The sequence below is a fragment of the Salmo salar genome, chromosome ssa03 (assembly GCF_905237065.1).
Source record: "Salmo salar chromosome ssa03, Ssal_v3.1, whole genome shotgun sequence".
NCBI lineage: Eukaryota > Metazoa > Chordata > Actinopteri > Salmoniformes > Salmonidae > Salmo > Salmo salar.
The window spans coordinates 34,220,992-34,246,409 of NC_059444.1; the positions used below are offsets into that span (position 1 = coordinate 34,220,992).

The window sequence follows — 25,418 nt, forward strand, 5'->3', positions numbered from 1 at the left end:
AACCAGAGAATATTTATTTCAAATCTGAGTTTCCCACATGTACTTGTATAAATGCATATCAATCACACATATCAGTACAACAATTAATGTAGAAACATAGTTTTTGCTCTTTACACAATGTTTTTCTGCAAGGCAAAATTGGTATTTCAACAAAAAGCCCAAATGCAGTTATGTACATTAATACGTCATTAATTCAAACCTACATAAGATAATGGTGAAGCTATACAAAATATGAAAAAGGTTGGAAAAAGTGCACTGACAACAAGTAAACACACGCAGGTTAACATGTTTCATATCTTTGGTGAATATGTAATTTTGAATGAATTAATCATTTAAAAAAATACAAATAAATCTAAGTTTTATGTTTCAATCTCAAGTTTTAGTTGGATTTCCATTGGTGAATTTAAAACTCTGCTTACCTTTTATTAACACTCATGGGAGTGCTGTAGTATGTATGTACAGAATTGTGATGGATTCAATAGACTAAACACATCATAGAAAGTACAATTTAAACTGTAAAATAAGAGATGGTGATACAAACAAGTAAAATAAAATATTCATACCTTTCAATGATTGCTTTGGATGGTTGTAGGTATTCATGTAACTTGAATGCTCTGAATTTTCTTAATGAATTACTACGGTCACTAACAGTAAAAGACAAAAAACACATCTTTACTTCATAAAATGTGTACAAATACTGTATTAATTACAATATAGAACAAACTTTAAAATAGTTTATGTACAGTACAACAAAACACTTTTGTTATACATGTTTTATCGCACTCTTTGAAGATTTAATCTTATTTTTAGACCTTCTCAACTAGAACCCCTAGATATGATTAAAACTTCTCCAAAATAAACATTCAACTTGGAGGCACCTCCCAAACATGAATAACAAAATGATGTTCAACCAACAGGGTTTAGTGGTTTAGGACAAGAAAATAGCAAAAATATTTACAGTTTTTCACATACAGTAGTTTATTGGCAATTTATTTAGATCTTGGGACTGTTTGCGTGAAAACTATTTGCTTGAAAAGTTGGTGGTATTCAAGAGAGGAATTGCGCATATGGAGTGAGTCACATTTCTGAAAATATAACACAGGAAACTGGTACAAAGTCAACTCTCTCAGAAAATTATACATCAAGCAGTCAATGGGTGCAAACTCTAATGGACATGACAGGTTCATCCTTTATTCTATGGTACCATATTATTTTCACAGTAATTACCGAATGATGAAGAGAAAAATAACTGACCTTCCAGAAGTACATCTTTCATTACAAGCAATTTGATAAATTAGAATTGGCTGTTGTACAACATAAATGTGGTTCTAGTCCAATTTCAATGCCAGGAAAATGTGTAGAGCAATAATTAATTCTGACTTAGTCACTGAGCCGTGCCTACGTTATTTTAAAAAACAGCAACTCTCAACAGATGTTATATAGTTTAATTTGAGCATCTTGCTTACTATATACTCCCAAAGTATAGCTTTTGTACTTTTACCCTTTTTCTCCCCAATTGGTGGTTACAGTCTTGTCCAATCGCTGCAACTCCCCTACAGACTCAGGAAAGGCGAAGGTCGAGAGCTATGCATCCTCCGAAACATGACCCTGCCAAGCCGGACTGCTTCTTGACACACTGCTCGCTTAACCCGGAAGCCAGCTGCACCAATGAGTCAGAGGAAACATCATCCAGCTGGGGACCGCTGTCAGCTTGCAGGCACCTGGCCTGCCACAAGGAGTCGCTAGAGCGCGATGGGACAAGGAAATCCCTGCGGGCAAACCCTCCACACTGGGCTTATTGTGTGTCGCCTCAATTGGCCCAGTGTCGTCCGGGTTAGTGAGTGCCTGCAAGGTGACATTAGTCGCCAGCTGGATGATGTTTCCTCCGACTCACAGCCAGCTGTGACACAGTCTGGGACCGAACCCAGGACTGTAGTGATGCCTCAAGCACTGCAATGCAGTGCCTTAGACCGCTGCGCCACTCGGGAGAGCTGTATACTCCCAAAGTAACTAAACTATGAGGTACATGGTTGCTTATAAACCTAAATAGATTTATACAATGCATTAAACAAACACCCCAGATCAGTGAGCTTGTACTCAATACCCATCTAATTGCATAATTTCTACAATTCCACATTTTAAGAACTTAATTCCCTGGGTGCATGGGTTCTACTGTTCTATTTTGCTGACTAAAAAGGCATGCCTAAGTGTCTGGAATTTGTATTATAATACAGGGGGGGCCTGGAGGGAGAGGTGGCTAACACCCATGCAGGTCAGACCGTCGGTCAGTCACCGGCGCAGAGCTTGGCATGTTGACCTGAGCAGAGCAAAGCATTAAGGAAGCCAAAGGAAGCTCTCACTTATCAGGCTCCATCTCTCTCTGGCTCCTGGACCCAACAGTTTAGTACTGACACTGATTAAGTACGGCACATTGGGATTTGAAAGAGAGAAAATAACTATGTGAAAAGGATTTAATGTATGCACATGGTACTGTACCTTTAAATTACTCCTATTTCTCTTGACTTGGGACAGCTGTGGCATTGCGTGGACTGAAATCAGGGTCTGTTCAGTGTTTAAATAAGTGTTATGTAAAAGTCTCAGAATCACAGTCCCATCTCCATTATTTACATAATAAGATAATGGATATAATCTGAACTCAAACCCAGTGAATGATAGCTTTGATTTATGATTACTCATCCAAATAAGAGCTGCCTTAGGGTTTTTTTATACAGAAGAGAGAAAAACACATCATTGACGATGTGCTGCTCAAAAGCATTTGAGAATGATTGGCAGGGAACAATCTTAAAATAAATTAGCCTGAAAACAATTATACAATTGAATAGCTCTTAGGGTGACATTTTGACAAGCAAAAAAGTGGTGCTGATGACAAACCAAACGATATCACTTTGAGTCTGCACGTTCCTTATTTCCTTGGTGATTAACAGTATCATTTGATCTTTCTCATTGCATCTCAAGCTCAGTCTGCAACAGACACAGAACGCATCTGCATCCCGTGTCTGCTCTGTTTATGCACATTCCTGCTTATCCTTGCCCTCTCATAGACATGAAACAATGGAGGGTTATGGAAATAAATGCTGCTACAAGTACAGTAGAGTACTGAGAGTGATTAGGGTCTCTTTTGACATTACCACTGCTTTTCTTGCCTCGTCAGGACTGGTCCTTGACAGGTCGACATTCCTGACCTATTAAAATCCAACCTGGTGTAATACAGTTTGAAAACAGCTATTAATGCATTGCCAGTAAGACTTTGACTCTGCAATCACTTCACAATGTTCATTTGGAGAGGCAGCTTTGCCCATCTGTTCTGAATTTACTTCTTTGCCACACGTCCAAGGAGGTTGTGTTACAGTATTGTAATTCGGAAATCCTAATGGTCTCTTCCTCAAAGCTCTCTGTCCTTATGCAGCTGGGGTAAGAAATAAAGGAAATAGACGTTTATGGAGATGTGCTTCAAGACAAGTCTCTTCCCTAGAAAAATGACATTTCCAAAGGTGACCTTTGGATTTGGTCAAACAGCTGTGGTCTGTTTTATACTATGGAAGCTGATCCTGGTGGGTGAGGTGGGGAGGGACATGGCACGTGCCACGCGCACTCTCAGGGCATGGTTGTCCTGCCAACGATGCCATCTTTTCCTGGCTGCTGAGCGCACCTGGAAGATGACAATGAAATATTGTATTAGTGTTGGGCGGCCAGTCTATCTGGTAGGACACACAATATCTAGGGCACAGGAAATCTCTTGAACTTTTACATATTTTATTTAACCTTTATTTAACTAGGTAAGTCATTTAATAAGAACAAAATCTTATTTACAATGACGGCTACCCAGGCCAAACCCTCCCCTAACACGGACGACACTGGGCCAATTGTGCGCCGCCTTATGGGGCTCCCGATCACGGCCGAATGTGACAGTAGTGATGCCTCTAGCACTGCGATGCAGTGCCTTAGACCGCTACACCACTCGGTCAACAAACAATCTTTACAAAATGGTACAGAACCATATACAGTGAATAGCTTCTAAAGTATCCACAGTAGACTTCAATCAGTGTCTTTTTTTCATGTGTATAAATCAATGAAAGCTTCATAGATGCAGTTGAGAACAGCAGAAGCAGGAGGGAGCCACATTTTTCAAGACCCTTTTTATGGCACTTGAATGAATTTCAGCAATGATGGACCACTAAAGTAAGGGGGAAATAGGTCTAGAAAAATAGAGAGCACCTTCATTAAAGTTTGTAAAAGAAAATAGCCTGCAGGATATTGATGGTAAAAGTAGGGTCTCAGGACTTTTTGTCCACTGCCTCTCATAACGGTCCGCCACACAGCGAAGCCCACGCGTAAAAAGACCATTGTTGACTAACCTCGCCATTAAGAAAGCAGTAGAATACTGACACAAAGAACCCCTGGAAAACAAGACAGAACAACGTTAGAATGTACAGAATGTAACTTCATATGTAAAATCTGTTTTCATAGATCTTTATTAATTCTCTCAAATAAGGATGTACAATAATCAATCCACTCAAATACAGGTGAAGTCACTCAAATAGGGATGTACAATATTGGACAATAATCACCTATTGGTCAGATATTTTATAGTGAGTCCAAATAATGAGATTGTTACTCAAGGTGGGCTAGCAATAGGCATTTTTTTCAGAGTGAAAATGTGATTCATGTAATAAAAATGCCACTTTCTGCAAAGTGTTTACCAGTGGCGGTCAGTGATGTTTTTTGTTTTTGCATGGCCTTATTTCTATGAAAGCATATTGGATGACTGTCATTCATATCCATTTTTCCAGTTCAATGTAACAGTGATAGGTTTAGGCTACTACATAATAATAGTACTCTAATTTTCCTTATACCCATCATGAGGTTGCTATAACTTAGCCTATAAATGAACGTTTACAATGTACAGTAGGTGCACACAGGTTGAGAGACCATTTGACGTGACATGATATTCTGTAGGGTGTAATCATTAGTCCAACAGTTGCAAATGAGAGTTTCAATTGGACAAATTCAGGTATGCTTATCCCCATTTGGTTCCTTTTGCTTGCGCTTAAGAAAAGTTTTTCAACAGAATCGGCGGAATGAATACACCCCTGATCACCCGTAAACACAATTCACTTTTATAGCAGCCACATTCTATTCCTTCTCGCATCTATGCTCTCTCCTCTCGCCTTTTCCCTTCGCTTGTGGACTTCAACACACAACACATTAGGCTAAAAAAGCTTTCCAAGCCAAACCATATCATAACCGCTACACACAGCCTAAAGTAGTTGTCAACATATTAGCGAATGTGAAGTCAACATAGCATATAGAACTAACGCGTTAGTAAACCCGCTACAATCATGCAGTAACGTTACAGTGTACAGTCAGTAAACTGGTGTTTACAACATATTCTCTGCCCCAATGAGTAACTTGTATAGATATGAAAAAAAGCAATTGAATCAATGATTCACAAACATATAAGAACAATTCTGCACTGCACTTCACATTCAGGGCAGTCTGTATTTCACATTTCAACATAGCAATAATAGAAGTACCGATTTATGATGGAACAGCCTTTTAAGAATAGTCTAAAACTGGCCCCTATTCTCTACACACCTTCACTGAGCACCACTAACACATACAGTACCGTCTCCCCACCCACTCAGCCTTGCATTGTGGAGCAAAGGTTTACACCGAGAATAGTCAATGTGGACAAACTCACGCCCACATACATTCTCCTGACAGCTCAGAACACTTGATAGTAAAGCAACGAGGGACAGGTTTACAAAGCCTTACAATAGTACAAAGGTTCCTTCTTCCACAGGCTATAAAACCTCAAATGAACAGCATATTAAAGCTAAAGAAAATGATAAAGATTTAAAAGGTTCAAGATTTGTGTTTTCTTGGGAAGGAGCAACTTGGTAAAGAAAAAAAAGACTCCATGATCTTACCTGAAATGATTGTAGAAATGAATTGAAATAAATAAAAACTATTTGCGAGATGTCGTCCTCCCCAGGATTCACAAAAAACAGCATGTAGGTGATCCCCAGCAGAGGCAGTAGCACTAATGTTGCTTTTACTGCTTTTCTGTGAAGGAAATAACAGCAGTACTCCAATTAAGTTACAAAAGTAATTTGTGAAAGTGGTTGCTTCTAAAGGGAAGATGTGTAAATGTTTCAATGTACTTACACTACCGGTCAAAAGTTTTGGAACACCTACTCATTCAAGGGTGTTTCTTTATTTTTACTATTTTCTACATTGTAGAATGATAGTGAAGACATCAAAACTATGAAATAACACATATGGAATCACGTAGTAACGAAAAAAGTGTTAAACAAATCAAAATATATTTTATATTTGAGATTCTTCAGATAGCCACCCTTTGCATTGATGACAGCTTTGCACATTCTTTGCATTCTCTCAACCAGCTTCATGAGGTTGTCACCTGGAATGCATTTCAATTAACAGGTGTGCATTCTTAAAAGTTAATTTGTGGAATTTCTTTCCTTCATAATGCGTTTGAACCAATCAGTTGTGTTGTGACAAGGTAGGGGGGTATACAGAAGATAGTCCTATTTGGTAAAAGACCAAGTCCATATTATGGCAAGAACAGCTCAAATAAGCAAAGAGAAACAACAGTCCATCATCACTTTAAGACATGAAGGTCAGTCAATACAGAACATTTCAAGAACTTTGAAAGTTTCTTCAAGTGTAGTTGCAAAAACCATCAAGCGCTATGATGAAACTGGCTCTCATGAGGACTGCCACAGGAATGGAAGACCCAGAGTTACCTCTGCTGCAGAGGATAAGTTCATTAGAGTTACCAGTCTCAGAAATTGCAGCCCAAATAAATGCTTCACAGAGTTCAAGTAACAGACACATCAACATCAACTGTTCAGAGGAGACTGTGAATCAGGCCATCATGGGGGAATTTCTGCAAAGAAAACACTACTAAAGGACACCAATAATAAGCAGATACTTGCTTGGGCCAATAAACACAAACAATGGACATTCGTCCAGTGGAAATTTGTCCTTTGGTCTGGAGTCTGTCACGCCCTGATCTGTTTCACCTGTCTTTGTGATTGTCTCCACCCACCTCCAGGTGTCACCCGTTTTCCCCATTAGTCCCTGGATATTTATTCCGGTGTTCCGTGTTTGTCTCTTGCCAGTTCATCTTGTCAAGTCAACCAGCGTGTTTTCCCTGCTCCTTCTTATCTCTCTTTTGCTAATCCTCCAGGTTTTGACCCTTGCCTGCCTTGACTCTGAACCCACTGGTCTGACCATACTGCCTGCCCTGACCTTGAGTCTGCCTGCCACTCTGTGCCTCCTGGACTCTGACCTTGTTTAAGATCTTTTGCCTGTCCACGACCATTCTCTTGCCTGCCCCTTGGATTATAATAAATATCAGAGACGCAAACCATCGGCCTCCCGTGTCTGCATCTGGGTCTCGCCCTGTTCCCTTACAGGAGTCCAAATTGGACATTTTTGGTTCCAACCACCGTGTCTTTGTGAGACGTGGGTGAACGGATGATCTCCGCATGTGTATTTCCCACCGTAAAGCATGGAAGAGGAGGTGTTATGGTGTGGGGGTGCTTTGCTGGTGACACTGTCTGTGATTTACTTAGAATTCAAGGCACACTTAAACAGCATGGCTACCACAGCATTTTGCAGCAATACGCCATCCCATCTGGTTTGGGCTTAGTGGTACTATCATTTTACCAAGAAGGAGAGTGATGGAGTGCAGCATCAGATGACCTGGCCTCCAAAATCCCCAACCTCAACCAAACTGAGGTGGTTTGGAATGAGTCGGACCGCAGAGTGAAGGAAAAGCAGGCAACAAGTGCTCAGCATATGTGTGAACTCCTTCAAGACTGTTGGAAAAGCATTCCAGGTGAAGCTGGTTGAGAGAATGCCAGAGTGTGCAAAGCTGTCATCAACGCAAAGGGTGGCTATTTGAAGAATCTCAAATATAAAATTGATTTGTTTAACACTTTTTTGGTTACTACATATGTGTGTTTTCATAGTTTTGATGTCTTCACTATTATTCTACAATGTAGAAAATAGTAAAAATAAAGAAAATTATGAGTAGGATGAGTAGGTGTTCTAAGACTTTGGACCAATAGTGTATGTCAATACAAAAAAGCACTCCAAGACCTAAAATGTATTTTTGGAGATTGTTTGCTACTTACCATTTCTCACAAAGGATGTTGTTTGCTACTTACCATTTCTCACAAAGGATGTTGATAAATGACCCCAAATAATGAATATCAGAGATACACATTCATAGCTAGTAAAGTTAGAACCTCATCCTATGAGACCACTTCTTCACTAGGCTCCTATCAGATCAACTAAGAGGGAGATATTGGAAAATATCACCTATTGGTCAGATATTTTATAGTGAGTCCACATAATCAGATTGCCACTCAAGGAGTGCTAGCAATAGGTATTTGTTTCAGAGTGAAAATGTGATTAATAAAATAAAAGTGCAGATTTCTTAAAACTGAGCTTGACTCCAGCAGGTTGATGATAGAAAGGGGTTTATTGCTTAGGGTTTTGTGGCCAAAACAAACATCTGACAATATAAGAGGTCCATTTGAGTATCAGGTTGAAAATGGAAAATCTCTCTGGGAGACAGTCTTTCATTCTTCATTTCCTCGAATTATGATGTGATTTTAGGTAATCTACCTAAGCAGTGAAGTAGTTGATGGCCCTGTTTACACATCAAATAGCACCTATTGTATGATATAAATCCACTGTTTGACTTTGAGTAGGAAACCCAATGTCAGCAATATCAGCATTGGAGTAACAGAGGCCTATTCTACAGGACAGAGGTCTGCAGACTTTGCTGGGAATTGAGATGTCCCCTTTTGAGTTTTCAAATAATCCACTATGAATAAAAGCTTCAATGTGAATCGAGGACGATGAACGTTGTTCCAGGAATAAGATACGCGAGGCTATTCTCACTGCGCAACATCAGCAGATCATTTGTAAAGAAAAAGAGGGGTTCTATTTCAAACAGAATGGAAAATGGTGTGCGTATATGTATGTGTGTGTGTGTGTGTGTGTCTGGGTGGGGGGGGGGGGGGCATATCTTTACAGGAATGTTATGTAATGATGCGTGCAAGTTGAGCACAGATTGAAGTGATTCACCCCTTATAAAGCAGCTGACCTTATTATCACTTCGTTGAGTAGGAGGGATTTGTTAAACAAATGCCCCATGAATTGCTCCATAAACTGTGAATGTTGAGGAGAGGTTGTAATAACTGCAATAACTGTGGGTTGGCAGTCTCACATCACAATACAATGTATCAGACTAAGGACGAAGACCATGTTAGGACAAAGACCATGTTGTTTGAAATGTTATTGTTTCACCTTTATTAAACGTTTGCGTATGGAGAAACCAAACAGTGAGCGGACGTTGCCTTATTCTCTATGAATTAGTGTAACTCTTGGTGAATCCTATAGTGTAAGGCATTGGTTTAGGTCAAGTGTATTTTTTTTTCTTCCCCAGACTGTCTTCAAGGCACCAGCATCAGAGGGAATAACAAAATGTTAGAAAACCAGATACGGGTGTTATGTGGTGATAACGTTCTTGGAAAGACCCGTGCCTCTCTCCCATTCAGTCACATAGCCTTTCTGCTGAAATGATAGGAAGAGATTGTTCCTTTTAGCAAAATGTCACTTCTGGATGACTTCATATTTGCAACATTTTGGGACAGTCAAAATGTATTTAAGAATCCTCCTTTGGCATTAGGGTGGATTCCTTCTGAGGTCTAAATGAGATTGGTTGGAATAATTAACTCTAATAATTCCTCAAACTCACTATAGAGAATCTCTTTGAGTTTCTACAGGGCAAAAATACGATCGGTTAAAACTCAATGGTTCAACATTAACGAACGCTTCCACTTCCTCACTTAAAAACACTGCGGGAAGCAATGGAAGCAAAATGCAGAATATCATATTTTTATATTTAATGTTTATTTATCTAGGCAAGTCAGTTAAGAACAAATTGTTATTTACAATGACGGCCTACCCCGGGCAACGCTGGGCCAATTGCGCCGCCCTATGGGACTCAAACTGGAATCAAACTTGTGCGCCGCCCTACGGGACTCAAAGCCTGGAATCAATCTGAGAAGCAGTGACTTAGAACGCTGCGCCACTCGGGAGCCTCCCGAGTGAATATTAAATGGAGGTCAAGTAATCTTAATATGGCATGCGATATTTCAAATAACAAACCCACAGGAGTAGTGACTCACCTGTACTGTATAGTTTCTGATGTGGTAGAAGCTCTCAACTTGGTCATAAGGATTCTTACAATGTTGAAGAGGAAAACGAAGTTTATCTAGCAGAGAATACAGATGGAAAACTTTCATTAAGAGTTCATTACGTAGAACGTGATGTTTTAGTAATGAAAAAATAACTAAAGGAAGTGAAATTTGTTGCAGTTCCGTTAGGGCAGCTAAGAAATGAAACAGTGAGAGACAATAGTCTTGTTACCTACCAAAAGGACAAGGATGACCGGACCTTGATAAATGTAGTCAATATACTTTCCAGGTTCCTTCCCAAACCAGCATCTGTTGACACACATTCAAATAATTGCTTTTTTGAAGTGTTGCATATTTTAAACAACATTATTTGTATCAATCTATATTCCATTATTAGCAAAACAATTTTGGAGCATTATCAAGACTTTCCAGGGTTTCCAAGTTAAAAATGGCTGTAATTGAAATTCAATTGGAGAAGAAATGTTCTCGTTTGGTTAGCCAAGAAGTGCCTTGATAATAGTAGTATAAACATCAGTATAAACATACAGAAATGTCCATTCATTATAATCCACATAATAATTAACATTTCTTGTTGCTAAAGGATCATTTTTCTGCTGTAGCAAACTGGCTCAAATTAAGATCCTACATCTGTATAGGTTTCTTTGCACTCTATCAAAGGGCATTAACCTTCACTTTTGATGGACCCTCAGCTTTCAAAATGGTTAGTCAGATACAACAAAATACCTACAACACAAACAATTTATTAATGCTTGAGATTTCATTGTTGTTGTTTAAATTGAAATTGTGCACTTACTGTTCATTTTCATTATAAAGCTTCCCAATGGCCCAAGCAACAATAATAGGACATGGAATGCCTGAAAGAAATACAAAAATGAATTTACATATTTGCAAATATTGTGAAAGTCGATGCTAACCCTGCTCCAGAGCAATGTATCTTAGCCCAGGGATAAAGAGGCTGTTAGCCCTGAGCTAAGTGCAGTGTAAACTAGGCTAATTAGAATCAGGCAGCTGCATTTAGAAGCTATTACAGAGATGAAATAAAGGGATCCATTGAGGCCAGTTGGATCCTTCCAGTTCTACTTTGATCTGGCTTAAGGACGTCTTATCTTGTTGGTCCCCAGTGTTGGACAGATAAAGTGAAATCTGTTCTAGTTCCTACATTTCTTAATAAGTGATTGTTAAGGATCTGAAGAAGCTGGGCACTGATGACATTGATAACTTTTATAACTGGCTGGAGTGGATCTACTGAATCAACGTGTTTAAAAATGTGATTCATTATCTCCTTGAAGACCAACAGGTAAACTACATGACCCAATTAGTATTTAACTTAAACTAACCACCCTGACTACTCAAAACAAAGTTTTTTAATATTTGTTAGTACAAAGGAAGTAACAAAATCCACCAAAGCACTCCCCTCTGTGAAGGAGAAAATATTTAATTTGCTTTTTGTTTACTTGATTTACTGATTATTAAGAGGATGGCAGTAATCAGTTTCAAATTCACTTCAAAATGAACCTCTCGAGAACCCCAAAAAATACTATGATGCGAAAAGACTACATGAAGCGCATGACAAGTCGATCTTTTCACCAACTGACCTAGACAACGCATAGTTTTTATAATCAACAAAAAGAGAAGATAGTCTATGTTAAGGTTATTCACATGCCAGACATACTTATTAGAAATGATGATGCTCGAGAGTAAGAACAAAGTCTGGTCACTGTAATGTCTGAAATGAGAGATCATACTTCAATGTTGTAAATAGGATTCGACTTCAAAGGTGAGACCTGCGCTTGAAAACCACTTGATCATCAGTGGAACTGTGATGGATTGAGTAAATTACCGAAGGGTGTACTCAAGGACATCCCTAAAACCAAAACATCAGGCTACAATATTAATTTGTAACAGATAGACACTGAGTGTACGAAACATTAAGAACACCTGCTTTTTCCTTGACATAGACTGACCAGGTGAATCCAGGTGAAAGATATGATCCCTTATTGATGTCACTTGTTAAATATACTTCAGTCAGTGTAGATGAAGGGGAGGAGACAGGTTAAAGAAGGATTTTGAAGCCTTGAGACAATTGAGACATGGATTGTGTATGTGTGCCATTGAGAGTGTGAATCGGCAAGACAAAAGATTTAAGTGCTTTATGGTTGTAGGTCCCAGGCACATCGGTTTATTTCAAGAACTACAACGCTGCTGAGTTTTTCCTGTGTGCATCAAGAATGGTCCAACACCCAAACAACATCCACCTAACTTGACACAACTGTGGGAAGTATTGGAATCAACATGGTCCAACATCCCTGTGGAACACTTTCGACAACTTGTAGATTCCATGCCCCGAACAAATTGAGGTTATTCTGAGGGTAAACTCAATATGTTCTACATTGTGTAGATAGCACCAACTGACTCTGCAAGGTTATTTACTTAAACAGAATAAAGACATCTTCTTGAAGGTATAAAATCAATTCCTTCTGTCATCCCACTGCTGACACCAATACATCCCACTGCTGAAATCTATGTACCTCCCACTTGTGAAACCAATGGATTGTAGCAATTCCACATCCCCTCCACTACACACCTGAATTAACAATTGTGAGTGAACAACCTTTTGGTAATTCCATTTTGAGGCCAAGATGAGATTTCTAATAACTATACTGGGTGTGTTACTATACTGTACTATATCCTATGCCCCAATATCTATACTGGTGTGTTACTACACCCGAATAACTATACTGGGTGTGTTACTATACTGTACTATATCCTATACCCTAATAACTATACTGGGTGTGTTACTATACTATACTGTACTATATCCTATACCCTAATAACTATACTGGGTGTGTTACTATACTGTACTATATCATATACTCTAATAACTATACTGGGTGTGTTACTTTACTGTACTATATCCTATACCCTAATAACTATACTGGGTGTGTTACTATACTGTACTATATCCTATACCCTAATAACTATACTGGGTGTGTTACTATACTGTACTATATCATATACTCTAATAACTATACTGGGTGTGTTACTATACTATACTGTACTATATCCTATACCCTAATAACTATACTGGGTGTGTTACTATACTGTACTATATCATATACTCTAATAACTATACTGGGTGTGTTACTTTACTGTACTATATCCTATACCCTAATAACTATTCTGGTGTGTTACTATACTGTACTATATCCTATACCCTAGTAACTATACTGGGTGTGTTACTATACTGTACTATATCCTATACCCTAATAACTATACTGGGTGTGTTACTATACTGTACTATATCCTATACCCTAATAACTATACTGGGTGTATTACTATACTGTACTATATCCTATGACCCAATAACTATACTGGGTGTGTTACTATACTGTACTATATCCTATACCCTAATAACTATACTGGGTGTGTTACTATACTGTACTATATCCTATACCCTAGTAACTATACTGGGTGTGTTACTATACTGTACTATATCCTATACCCTAATAACTATACTGGGTGTGTTACTATACTGTACTATATCCTATACCCTAATAACTATACTGGGTGTGTTACTATACTGTACTATATCCTATGACCCAATAACTATACTGGGTGTGTTACTATACTGTACTATATCCTATACCCTAATAACTATACTGGGTGTGTTACTATACTGTACTATATCCTATACCCTAGTAACTATACTGGGTGTGTTACTATACTGTACTATATCCTATACCCTAATAACTATACTGGGTGTGTTACTATACTGTATTATATCCTATACCCTAGCGTACAATATGTTCAAAGGACTCACATAAATGTGACCTATATTCAGATCCATCCAGATCTATGTTTTATGCCATTGCATACATAGTCCTACATTACATGTTATATAAAGAAAACGTCAAAATGGATCAGCATTGAGCTGAGCTGAGCTGAATGACTGAAGCGTGCTCCAGTGCTGTTTCAGGAGCCTCTCCATTGTGGGAGTTGGTTTCTAACATGCAATGTGCTTTCACTAACACTTCAGCTCTAGGTGAGTGTGGATAATTATGTGGTGATGACTGGGGGCATATTCTGCCTGTCCTATTAAGCTCTCGCTCGATCGCAGACCTGAACTGATGTACAACCACCTCGGACTTCCCCGCACTCCAATAGCATTTTCTCTTTTAATGTAATTAGACACTTCTGTTAATCTCCCAAAATGCTTTGTGGGGAATGTTTTGCTAATATTTAGCTACATTGTCTAAGTTTGTCTACTCAAGCATGTACTGTAGCATTCTGTAATGCCCTGGCCATAGAGAGGGGTTTTTGTTCTTTATTTTGGTTAGGCCAGGGTGTTACATTGGGTGGACGTTCTATGTTCATTTTTCTATGTTTTGGGCCGTGTGTGGCTCCCAATCAGGCACAGCTGTAGTTCGTTGTTGCTGATTGGGAGTCACACATAAGTAGCCTGGTTTTCCTTTGGGTTAATGTGGGTGATTGTTTTCTGTTTAGTGTGTAACCGGACAGAACTGTTGCTGGTCGTTTTGTTTATTTTATAGTGTTCATGCGATTCATTAAATCCTTTATGATGAACACATCCTCCACTGCACCTTGGTCTCTTTCTGACGATGGCCGTTACAGAATCACCCACCAAAAACGGACCAAGCAGCGGAGGAAGGAGCAGCACAAGGAGGGGATGAAGCAGCGTGCTCGGGAGATCATGGCATCCTGGTCGCTGGAGGTGTTGGAGTCAAGGATTGACTGGACATGGGATCAATTATTTGACCACTGCAACAACCTGCCGAGGGAGAGCAACGGACACGGGAGGCAGCCCCCCAATTTTTTGGGGGGGGGGCACACGGGGAGATTGGCGGAGTCAGGCGGTAGACCTGAGCCAACTCCCCGTGCTTACTGGAGGCAGCGCAGTACTGGTCAGGCACCGTGTTATGCGGTTAACCTGTTAGGGCTAGGGGGCAGCATTTGCACGTCTGGATAATTTTTTTTTACCCGATTTAATCTGGTTACTAATCCTACCCAGTAACTAGAATATGCATATACTTATTATATATGGATAGAAAACACTCTAAAGTTTCTAAAACTGTTTGAATGGTGTCTGTGAGTATAACAGAACTCATTTGGCAGGCAAAACCCTGAGACATTTTCTGACAGGAAGTGGATACCTGATGTGTTGTATTGCCTTTAAACCTATCCCATTGAAAAACACAGGGGTTTAGGAATATTTTGGCACTTCCTATTGCTTCCACTAGATGTCACCAGCCTTTACAAAGTGTTTTGAGTCTTCTGGAGGGAGATCTGACCGAACAAGAGCCATGGAACGATGATGTCCCATTAGACACCTGGCGCGAGTTCATGTTGGGTACCCTCGTTCCAATACGTTATAAAAGAGTATGCATTCGTCCACCTTGAACATTATTCATGTTCTGGTTAAAAAAGGCCCTAATGATTTATGCTATACAACGTTTGACATGTTTGAACGAACGGAAATATATTTTTCCCCTCGTTCATGACGAGAAGTCCGGCTGGCTTAGATCATGTGCTAACGAGACGGAGATTTTTGGACATAAATGATGAGCTTTTTTGAACAAAACTACATTCGTTATGGACCTGTGATACCTGGAAGTGACATCTGATGAAGAGAATCAAAGGTAATGGATTATTTACATAGTATTTTCGATTTTAGATCTCCCCAACATGACGTCTAGTCTGTATCGCAACGCGTATTTTTCTGGGCGCAGTGCTCAGATTATTGCAAAGTGTGATTTCCCAGTAAGGTTATTTTTAAATCTGGCAAGTTGATTGCGTTCAAGAGATGTAAATCTATAATTCTTTAAATGACAATATAATATTTTACCAATGTTTTCTAATTTTAATTATTTAATTTGTTACGCTGACTTGACTGCCGGTTATTGGAGGGAAACGATTTCCTCAACATCAATGCCATAGTAAAACGCTGTTTTTGGATATAAATATGAACTTGATAGAACTAAAAATGCATGCATTGTCTAACATAATGTCCTAGGAGTGTCATCTGATGGAGATTGTAAAAGGTTAGTGCATCATTTTAGCTGGTTTTATGGTTTTGGTGACCCTGTCTTTGACTTGACAAAACATTACACACAACTCTTGTAAATGTACTGTCCTAACATACTCTAAATTTATGCTTTCGCCGTAAAACCTTTTTGAAATCGTAAAACGTGGTTAGATTAACCTCTATGGGCTAGGTGGGACGCTAGCGTGCCACCCGTGGTGCACTCCATCAACAGCAGGTGCATTTCAAGAGCGGCAAATTTGAATCCAAATAAATGTCAAAATTCAAATTTTTCAAACATACAACTATTTTACACCCTTTGAAAGATAAACATCTCCTTAATCTAACCACGTTTTACGATTTCAAAAAGGTTTTACGGCGAAAGCATAAATTTAGAGTATGTTAGGACAGTACATTTACAAGAGTTGTGTGTAATGTTTTGTCAATTCAAAGACAGGGTCACCAAAACCATAAAACCAGCTAAAATGATGCACTAACCTTTTACAATCTCCATCAGATGACACTCCTAGGACATTATGTTAGACAATGCATGCATTTTTAGTTCTATCAAGTTCATATTTATATCCAAAAACAGCGTTTTACTATGGCATTGATGTTGAGGAAATCGTTTCCCTCCAATAACCGGCAGTCAAGTCAGCGTCACAAATTAAATAATTAAAATTAGAAAACATTGGTAAAATATTATATTGTCATTTAAAGAATTATAGATTTACATCTCTTGAACGCAATCAACTTGCCAGATTTAAAAATAACCTTACTGGGAAATCACACTTTGCAATAATCTGAGCACTGCGCCCAGAAAAATACGGCGTTGCGATACAGACTAGACGTCATGTTGGGGAGATCTAAAATCGAAAATACTATGTAAATAATCCATTACCTTTGATTCTCTTCATCAGATGTCACTTCCAGGTATCACAGGTCCATAACGAATGTAGTTTTGTTCAAAAAAGCTCATCATTTATGTCCAAAAATCTCTGTCTTGTTAGCACATGATCTAAGCCAGCCGGACTTCTCGTCATGAACGAGGGGAAAAAATATATTTACGTTCGTTCAAACATGTCAAACGTTGTATAGCATAAATCATTAGGGCCTTTTTAACCAGAACATGAATAATATTCAAGGTGGACGAATGCATACTCTTTTATAACGTATTGGAACGAGGGTACCCAACATGAACTGCGCGCCAGGTGTCTAATGGGACATCATCGTTCCATGGCTCTTGTTCGGTCAGATCTCCCTCCAGAAGACTCAAAACACTTTGTAAAGGCTGGTGACATCTAGTGGAAGCAATAGGAAGTGCCAAAATATTCCTCAGCCCCTGTGTTTTTCAATGGGATAGGTTTAAAGGTAATACAACACATCAGGTATCCACTTCCTGTCAGAAAATGTCTCAGGGTTTTGCCTGCCAAATGAGTTCTGTTATACTCACAGACACCATTCAAACAGTTTTAGAAACTTTAGAGTGTTTTCTATCCATATATAATAAGTATATGCATATTCTAGTTACTGGGTAGGATTAGTAACCAGATTAAATCGGGTACATTTTTTTTATCCAGACGTGCAAATGCTGCCCCCTAGCCCTAACAGGTTAAGGAGATGTTTATCTTTCAAAGGGTGTAAAATAGTTGTATGTTTGAAAAATTTGAATTTTGACATTTATTTGGATTCAAATTTGCCGCTCTTGAAATGCACCTGCTGTTGATGGAGTGCACCACGGGTGGCACGCTAGCGTCCCACCTAGCCCATAGAGGTTAAGCGCACGGTGTCTCTAGTGCGCGTTCATAGCCCGGTGCGCTATAGGCCAGCCCCCCGCAAGTGCCATGCGAGTGCAGGCATCGAGCCAGGACGGATTGTGCCGGCTCAGCGCGTCTGGTCTCCAGTGCACCTTTTCGGTCCAGGTTATCCTGCACCGGCTCTGCGCACTGTGTCTCCGGGGCGCTGGGAGGGTCCAGTTCACCCAATGCCTGCACTCCGCCCGTGCCGGGCCAAAGTGGGCATTCAGCCTGGAGTGTGGGTAAAGAGCCTACGTACCAGAACTACAGTGCTCCCCCACAGCCCGGTTTATCCTGTGCCTCCTCCTCGGACCAGGCCTCCAGTGGGTCTCCCCATCCTGGTCAGTCCTGTGCCTCCTCCACGGACCAGGCCTCCAGGGGGTCTCCCCATCCTGGTCAAGCCTGTGTCTCCTCCACGGACCAGGCCTCCAGTGGGTCTCCCCAGCCTGGTGAGTCCAGTGCCTGCGCCCAGAGCCAGGCCTCCTTCATGTCTCCCCAGCCTGGTGAGTCCTGGGCCAGAGCCGCCAGAGCCGCCCGCCAGTCTGGAGCCGCCAGAGCCACCCGCCAGTCCGGAGCTGCCAGAGCCGCCCGCCAGTCCGGAGCCGCCAGAGCCGCCCGCCAGTCCGGAGCCGCCAGAGCCGCCCGCCAGTCCGGAGCCGCCAGAGCCGCCCGCCAGTCCGAGCCGCCAGAGCCGCCCGCCTGTCCGGAGCCGCCAGAGCCGCCCGCCAGCCCGGTGAGTCCTGTGCCTGCGCCCAGAGCCAGGCCTCCTTCATGTCTCCCCAGCCTGGTGAGTCCTGTGCCTGCGCCCAGGGCCAGGCCTCCTTCATGTCTCCCCAGCCTGGTGAGTCCTGTGCCTGCGCCCAGGGCCAGGCCTCCTTCATGTCTCCCCAGCCTGGTGAATCCTGGGTCAGTGCCACCCGCCAGCCCGGAGCCGCCAGGGTCGCCCGCCAGCCGGGCGTAGCCAGGGTCGCCCGCCAGCCGGGCGCAACCAGAATCGCCCGCCCGCCAGCCGGGCGCAGTCAGGGTCGCCCACCAGTCCTCCGGCGCGGCCAGGGGCGCCTCCTAACTGGGCGACGCCGAGGGTGGAGCGGAGGCCACGTCCCGCACCTGAGCCGCCGCCGTAAGAAGGCCCACCCGGACCCTCCCCTTCAGAGTTAGGTTTTGCGGCCGGAGTCCGCACCTTTGGGGGGGTACTGTAACGCCCTGACCATAGAGAGGGGTTTTTGTTCTTTATTTTGGTTAGGCCAGGGTGTTACATTGGGTGGGCGTTCTATGTTAATTTTTCTATGTTTTTGTATTTCTTTGTTTTGGCCCGTGTGTGGCTCCCAATCAGGCACAGCTGTAGTTCGTTGTTGCTGATTGGGAGTCACACATAAGGAGCCTGGTTTCCTTTGGGTTAATGTGGGTGATTGTTTTCTTTTTAGTGTGTAACCGGACAGAACTGTTGCTGGTCGTTTTGTTTATTTTATAGTGTTCATGCGATTCATTAAATCCTTTATGATGAACACATCCTCCGCTGCACCTTGGTCTCTTTCTGACGACGGCCGTTACACATTCACGCTTTGTGATGTGGAGTGAATTAATAAAAACACTACACAAACTAGTGTAGATCACTCCATAGATCAACAACGTTCAGAAAACCCCTGAGTTATTAAGGGGCAGGTGTACAAAAAAATAACTACCACAGCTTTCTGCAGCGATATCCAATCCCATCTGGTTTGCGCTTTGTAAGGATTGACTCTGGTAGAGACGAGAAGCAGGTACAGGGAGTGAACATTTAATGGCAATCGACATGGAACAGGAGAGCACAGCGTCTGGACATGAACACATAACGACATTAATGCAGACACAGGGAACAAACAGGGGAGCAGACAGTTATAGACAGGCCAATCAACAAAGGGAAGGAGTCCAGGTGAGTCCAATGAGCACTGCCACGCGTAATGATGGTGACAGGTGTGCATAATGAAGGGCAGCCTGGCGCATTCGAGCGCCAGAGGGGGAGAGTGGGAGCAGGCATGACAGCTTCACCATAGGGATAGTGCCAGGTTTCCGCCAGACGTGACACTTGGCATTCAGGCCAAATAGTTATATCTTGGTTTCATCAGTCCAAAGAATCTTATTTCTCATGGTCTGAGAGTCCATTAGGTGCCTTTTAGCAAGCTCCAAGCTGGCTGTCATGTGCCTTTTACTGAGGAGTGGGTTCCGTCTGGCCACTGTACCATAAAGGCCAGATTGGTGGAGATTGTTGTCCTTCTGGAAGGCTCTCCCATCTACACAGAGGAACTCTGGAGCTCTGTCAGAGTGACCATCAGGTTCTTGGTCACCTCCCTGACCAAGGCCGTTCTCTACCGATTGCTCAGTTTGGCCGGGCGACCAGTTATAGGAAGAGTCTTGGTGGTTTCAAACTTCTTCCATTTAAGAATGATGGAGGCCACTGTGTTCTTAGGAACCTTCAATTCTGCAGTAATGTTTTGGTACCCTTCCCCAGATCTGTGCTTCGACACCAGCCTATCTCGGAGCTCTACGGACAATTCCTTCGACCACATGGCTTGGTTTTTGCTCTGACATGCGCTTTCAACTGTGGGACCTTATATAGACAGATGTGTGCCTTTCCAAATCATGTCCAATCAATTGAATTTACCATAGGTGGACTCCAATCAAGTTGTAGAAACATCAAGGATGATCAATGGAAACCGGATGCACCTGAGCTCAATTTCGAGTCTCATAGCAAAGGGTCTGAATACTTATGTAAATAAGGTATTTCTGTTTTGTATTTTTAAGATATGTGCAAACATTTATGAAAACCTGTTTTCTGAAAACCTGTTATGGGGTATTGTGTGTAGATTGATGTGGATTTTTTTTATTTAATATTTTTTTTTACCAGACTGTCATTATGGCTCATATATGATTGACAAAATAGGGAAAAAAACAGTTACCATTTCATGTTTCATATTTAGACAGTGTTAATGCTGCTGTGTATATGGCTGCTATCTAGAGTTTCATGATTGACATTAAATCAAATAAAATTTTATTGGTCACATACACATATTTAGCAGACGTTATTGCGAGTGTAGTGCTCCTATCAGTTACATGTCATAGTCTGACATGTACAGTACTTACACCAGCCAATGAACAAGAATACCCATTTTTTTAGCTTGTCCGTAGAATAAGTCATCACAATGGCTGTGTGAAGGTAGCATCCTTCAACAAACATCCAGAAAAAATTGGTCACCACAAAATAGTTATATATCGTTGTTATAAGGCGACACCAAGGCTGTAGAAAGACAAACAAAATGAGTTAGGTATTAGTGCAATGAAAAGCTTAACATTCATGTGAATTGTAATAAAAATAAAAAAAATGTAACGAATGTTACCTCATTGCTCTCATGTATATTATGGTCAATCAACTGAAGTAGGAACCACATAACATTCCTCAAAATGAAGGTTGTTATCAAGTTCCAGTGGATTATGTTTCGAAGGCATCTTATGCTCCTAGAAATATACAGAACATTAGAAATTTAAAAAAAGAAAACAATGCTTTACATACCTAAAGTTACAATATTCCAATCATACTCCAACTTTGGTACAATTTACTTGATCGATGATATATATTTGACCTTTTTTAGATTAACAAGCATCAAAACACAGTTTACATACAAAGACACAATAAAATCAATAATCTAGATTAAATGTATGATTAGTGAAGGTTGAGATATTCAGTACTCAACATACAACATACTTGTGTTTTCAACTGAAAGAGACCTCTTCATTTTACATTAAATGTGTTAATGGAGGGCAATCCTGCAGTTCAAATAAATGCCGCTCATTGTTTTGTAAGAGGTCACTTACCGTAAATTAATTTACAAGGGTACTATTTCTGTACTTGCCTTAAGCATAAGAAGAGAACGAAGGCCACGACAAGAGCTCCCACAGAAATACAGTGGCCTAGGTAGTTGATGATCAGAGCAATCTTATAGTGCATTGGGTATTTCCTCTGAGGAGAGAATATCAGAAGTTCTACTTCAAAATCTCGAAAGACACAAAATGATTAATACAGGTAACTGCACCTTGGTATAGATTCTACATGTGTCTGAGACTCTATTGGAGGGATGCAACACCATACTTCCAAGAGAAATTCCAGTTGCCCTGTACACACACACACCTTAAATTTGAATGCATTATAAAAAACTGATGGAATTTTTGTCTCCAAACAAGTGGATTATTTATCTTTAGACTCCCCTGATGGTATATCTACAGTATATAAAAAAAAGTTTATATGCAACTTAATTAGATTATATATACACTACCGTTCAAAAGTTTGGGGTCACTTAGAAATGTCTTTATTTTCCTTGAAAACACTTATTTAACCTGGTTTTAACTAGGAAAGCCAGTGAAGAACAAATTCTTATTTACAATGACAGCCTCCCGGGGAACAGTGGGTTAATTGCCTTGTTCAGAGGCAGAACGACAGATTACCTTGTCTGCTCGGGGATTCAATCCATTAACCTTTCGGTTACTGGCCCAACGCTCTAACCACTAGGCTACCTGCCGCCACATACATGAAATGAGTTGCAAAATGAATAGGAAATATAGTCAAGGTGTTGACGAGGTTATAAATAATAATTGCGTCCTTCAAACTTTGCTTTCGTCAAAGAATCCTCCATTTGCAGCAAGTACAGCCCTGCAGACCTTTGGCATTCCAGTTGTCAATTTGTTGAGGTAATCTGAAGAGATTTCACCCCATGCTTCCTGAAGCACCTTCCACAAGTTGGATTGGCTTGATGGGCACTTCTTACGTACCATACGGTCAAGCCGCTCCCACAACAGCTCAATAGAGTTGAGATCCGGTGACTGTGCTGGACACTCCCTTATAGACAGAATACCAGCTGACTGATTCTTCCCTAAATAGTTCTTGCATAGTTTGGAGCTGTGCTTTGGGCCATTGTCCTGTTAAGCGCCGTCCACAGGGTATGGCATGGCGTTGCAAAATGGAGTGATAGCCATCCTTCTTCAAGATCCTTTTTACCATGTAGAAATCTTCCACTTTAACACTACCAAAGCACCCCTAGACCATCACATTACCTCCACCATGCTTGACAGATGGCATCAAGCACTCCTCCCTCCAGCATCTTTACATTTTTTCTGCATCTGACGAATGTTCATCTTTGTGATCCGAAAACCTCAAACAAAGATTTGTCTGTCTATAACACTTTTCTCCAATCTTCCTCTGTCCAGCGTCCATGTTATTTTGCCCATCTTAATCTTTTCTTTTTATTGGCCAGTCTGAGATATGGCTTTTTTTTGCAACTCTGCCTAGGCAGTCAGCATCCCGGAGTCGCCTCCTCACTGTTGACGTTGAGACTGGTGTTTTGCGGGTGCCAGTTGAGGACTTGTGAGGTGTCTGTTTCTCAAACTAGACACTCTAATGTACTTGTGCTCTTGCTCAGTTGTGCACCAGGGCCTTCCACTCCTCTTTCTATTCTGGTTAGAGACAGTTTGCACTGTTCTGTGAAGGGAGTATTCCCCAGTGTTGTACGAGATCTTTAGTTTCTTGGCAATTTCCCGTATGGAATAGCCTTTATTACTCAGAACAAGAATAGACTGATGAGTTTCAGAAGAAAGTTATTTGTTTCTGGCCATTTTGAGCCTGTAATCAAACCCACAAATGACCGGTGGAAATCTGTCCTTTGGTCTGATGAGGTCTTTTTGAGACACAGAGTAGGGGAATGGATGATCTCTGTATGTGTGGTTCCCACCGTGAAGCATGGAGGAGGAGGTGTGATGGTGTCGGGGTGCTTTGCTGGTGACACTGTGTGTGATTTATTTAGAATTCAAGGCACACTTAATCAGCATGGCTACCACAGCATTCTGCAGCGATACGCCATCCCATCTGGTTTGCGATAGTGGGACAGTCATGTGTTTTTCAACAGGATAATGACCCAACACACCTGCAGGCTGTGTAAGGGCTATTTAACCAAGATGGAGAGTGATGGAACGCTGCATCAGATGACCAAGCCTCCATAATCACCTGACCTCAACACAATGATATGATTGGAGTTTGACCACAGAGTGAAGGAAAAGAGGCCAAGATGTGCTCAGCATATGTGGGAACTACTTCAAGACTGTTGGAAAAGCATTCCAGGTGAAGCTGGTTGAGAGAATGCCAAGAGAACGCCAAGAGTTTGCAAACCTGTCATCAAGGCAAATGGTGGCAACTTTGAAGAATACTCAAATCTAAAATATATTTTGATTTGTTTAACACTTTCTTTGGTACTACACGATTCCATATGTGTTATTTCATAGTTTCGATGTCTTCACTATTATTATACAATGTAGAAAATAGTAAAAATAAACTTTTGACTGGTACTACATACATACATACATACATACATACATACATACATACATACATACACAGTTGAAGTTTACATACACTTAGGTTGGAGTCATTAAAACTAATTTTTCAACCACTCCACAAATTTATTGTTAACAAACTATAGTTTTGACAAGTCGGTTAGGACATCTACTTTGTGCATGACACAAGTCATTTTTACAACAATTGTTTACAGACATATTATTTCACTTATAATTCACTGTATCACAATTCCAGTGGGTCAGAAGTTTACATACACTAAGTTGACTGTGCCATTAAACCACATGGAAAATTCCAGAAAATTATGTCATGGCTTTAGAAGCTTCTGATAGGCTAATTGACATAATTTGAGTCAATTGGAGGTGTACCTGTGGATGTATTTCAAGGCCTACTTTCAAAGTCAGTGCCTCTTTGATTGGCATCGTGGAAAAATCTAAAGAAATCAGCCTAAACCTCAGAAAAAAAATTGGAGACATTGATCTGCATACACAAGTCCTACCAACCTTCTCCTCCAAAATGGGTTCACAACTGGAGTAGTTGCTCTTCAAAGCCCACGTTCCATTATCTATGCATTCTCTGTATGCGCTCCCTGTGAAAAGAGGAGCGAGAGGATTGTAAACTTATGGTCACATTACTTATGGGATACAATGTAAGTAAAAGTACATTCAACGGAGTTAACAGAAAAGAGTGTGGGTGTGTGGTTAAAATCAATGGGGAAGCCACGGGATAGTTATGTTTTGATAATTGCATTGTTGCTCTATAAGCCATTAGAAATGCTTTTATAGGGCATCGTAATAGCAGATATAAGACCGATAAACCATAGCCTTACACCGTTTCCCAGACACAGTTCCAAAAGACAAGTGTCACACAGCGCCAGAATGAATTCAACCACAGACGTTTGTCAAATTATCAAATTTAAAACT

At 40.8% G+C, this 25,418-nt stretch overlaps 1 protein-coding gene across 2 annotated transcripts in view; it reads right to left on the bottom strand.

The window, feature by feature from the left end:
• LOC106599903 (corticotropin-releasing factor receptor 2) overlaps nt 1-25,418 on the bottom strand; it is a 122,127-nt gene continuing 96,709 nt past the window's right edge. For both annotated transcript variants that reach the window (XM_014191256.2, XM_014191258.2), the window contains 10 exons: nt 24,999-25,084; nt 22,010-22,116; nt 21,497-21,614; nt 21,243-21,396; nt 11,080-11,140; nt 10,502-10,574; nt 10,257-10,342; nt 5,952-6,087; nt 4,377-4,418; nt 1-3,670 (listed from right to left, as the gene is read on the bottom strand). In XM_014191256.2, coding sequence (XP_014046731.1) covers nt 3,530-3,670; nt 4,377-4,418; nt 5,952-6,087; nt 10,257-10,342; nt 10,502-10,574; nt 11,080-11,140; nt 21,243-21,396; nt 21,497-21,614; nt 22,010-22,116; nt 24,999-25,084 — 1,004 coding nt within the window. In that variant the 3' untranslated portion in view covers nt 1-3,529. The remainder of the gene's footprint in view (nt 3,671-4,376; nt 4,419-5,951; nt 6,088-10,256; nt 10,343-10,501; nt 10,575-11,079; nt 11,141-21,242; nt 21,397-21,496; nt 21,615-22,009; nt 22,117-24,998; nt 25,085-25,418) is intronic.